The sequence below is a fragment of the Buceros rhinoceros genome, unplaced genomic scaffold (assembly GCF_000710305.1).
Source record: "Buceros rhinoceros silvestris isolate BGI_N320 unplaced genomic scaffold, ASM71030v1 scaffold33068, whole genome shotgun sequence".
Taxonomy (NCBI): domain Eukaryota; kingdom Metazoa; phylum Chordata; class Aves; order Bucerotiformes; family Bucerotidae; genus Buceros; species Buceros rhinoceros.
In genome coordinates this window covers 1-323 of record NW_010425721.1, presented here as the reverse complement: position 1 = coordinate 323, position 323 = coordinate 1, and the positions used below count along the sequence as shown (strand labels likewise).

Sequence of the window (323 nt, the reverse complement as noted above, 5' to 3'; positions counted from 1 at the left end):
TTCATCGGGGTCCGCAAGTCGGCGAGGAAGTGGAACAACCAGAAGAGGTTTAGCGAGTTCCTGAAGCAGTACCTGGGCATGTCGCCCCGCTCCAGTGAGTACGGCTTTGCCGGCGGCGTCAGCGAGCACAACGAGATCTAACGGAGTTCATCGGGGTCCGCAAGTCGGCGAGGAAGTGGAACAACCAGAAGAGGTTTAGCGAGTTCCTGAAGCAGTACCTGGGCATGTCGCCCCGCTCCAGTGAGTACGGCTTTGCCGGCGGCGTCAGCGAGCACAACGAGATCTAACGGAGACCCCGCGCCGCCCGGCGAGGGCCACCCAGG

At 62.2% G+C, this 323-nt stretch overlaps 1 protein-coding gene across 1 annotated transcript; it reads left to right on the top strand.

The window, feature by feature from the left end:
- Window positions 1-122: 122 nt before the first annotated feature.
- On the top strand, window positions 123-287 carry PNOC (prepronociceptin; the record flags this gene model as incomplete). Its single annotated transcript, XM_010141249.1, has 1 exon — window positions 123-287. A coding segment is annotated over one exon (165 nt), but the record flags the coding sequence as incomplete, so codon positions are not given.
- Window positions 288-323: the final 36 nt, after the last annotated feature.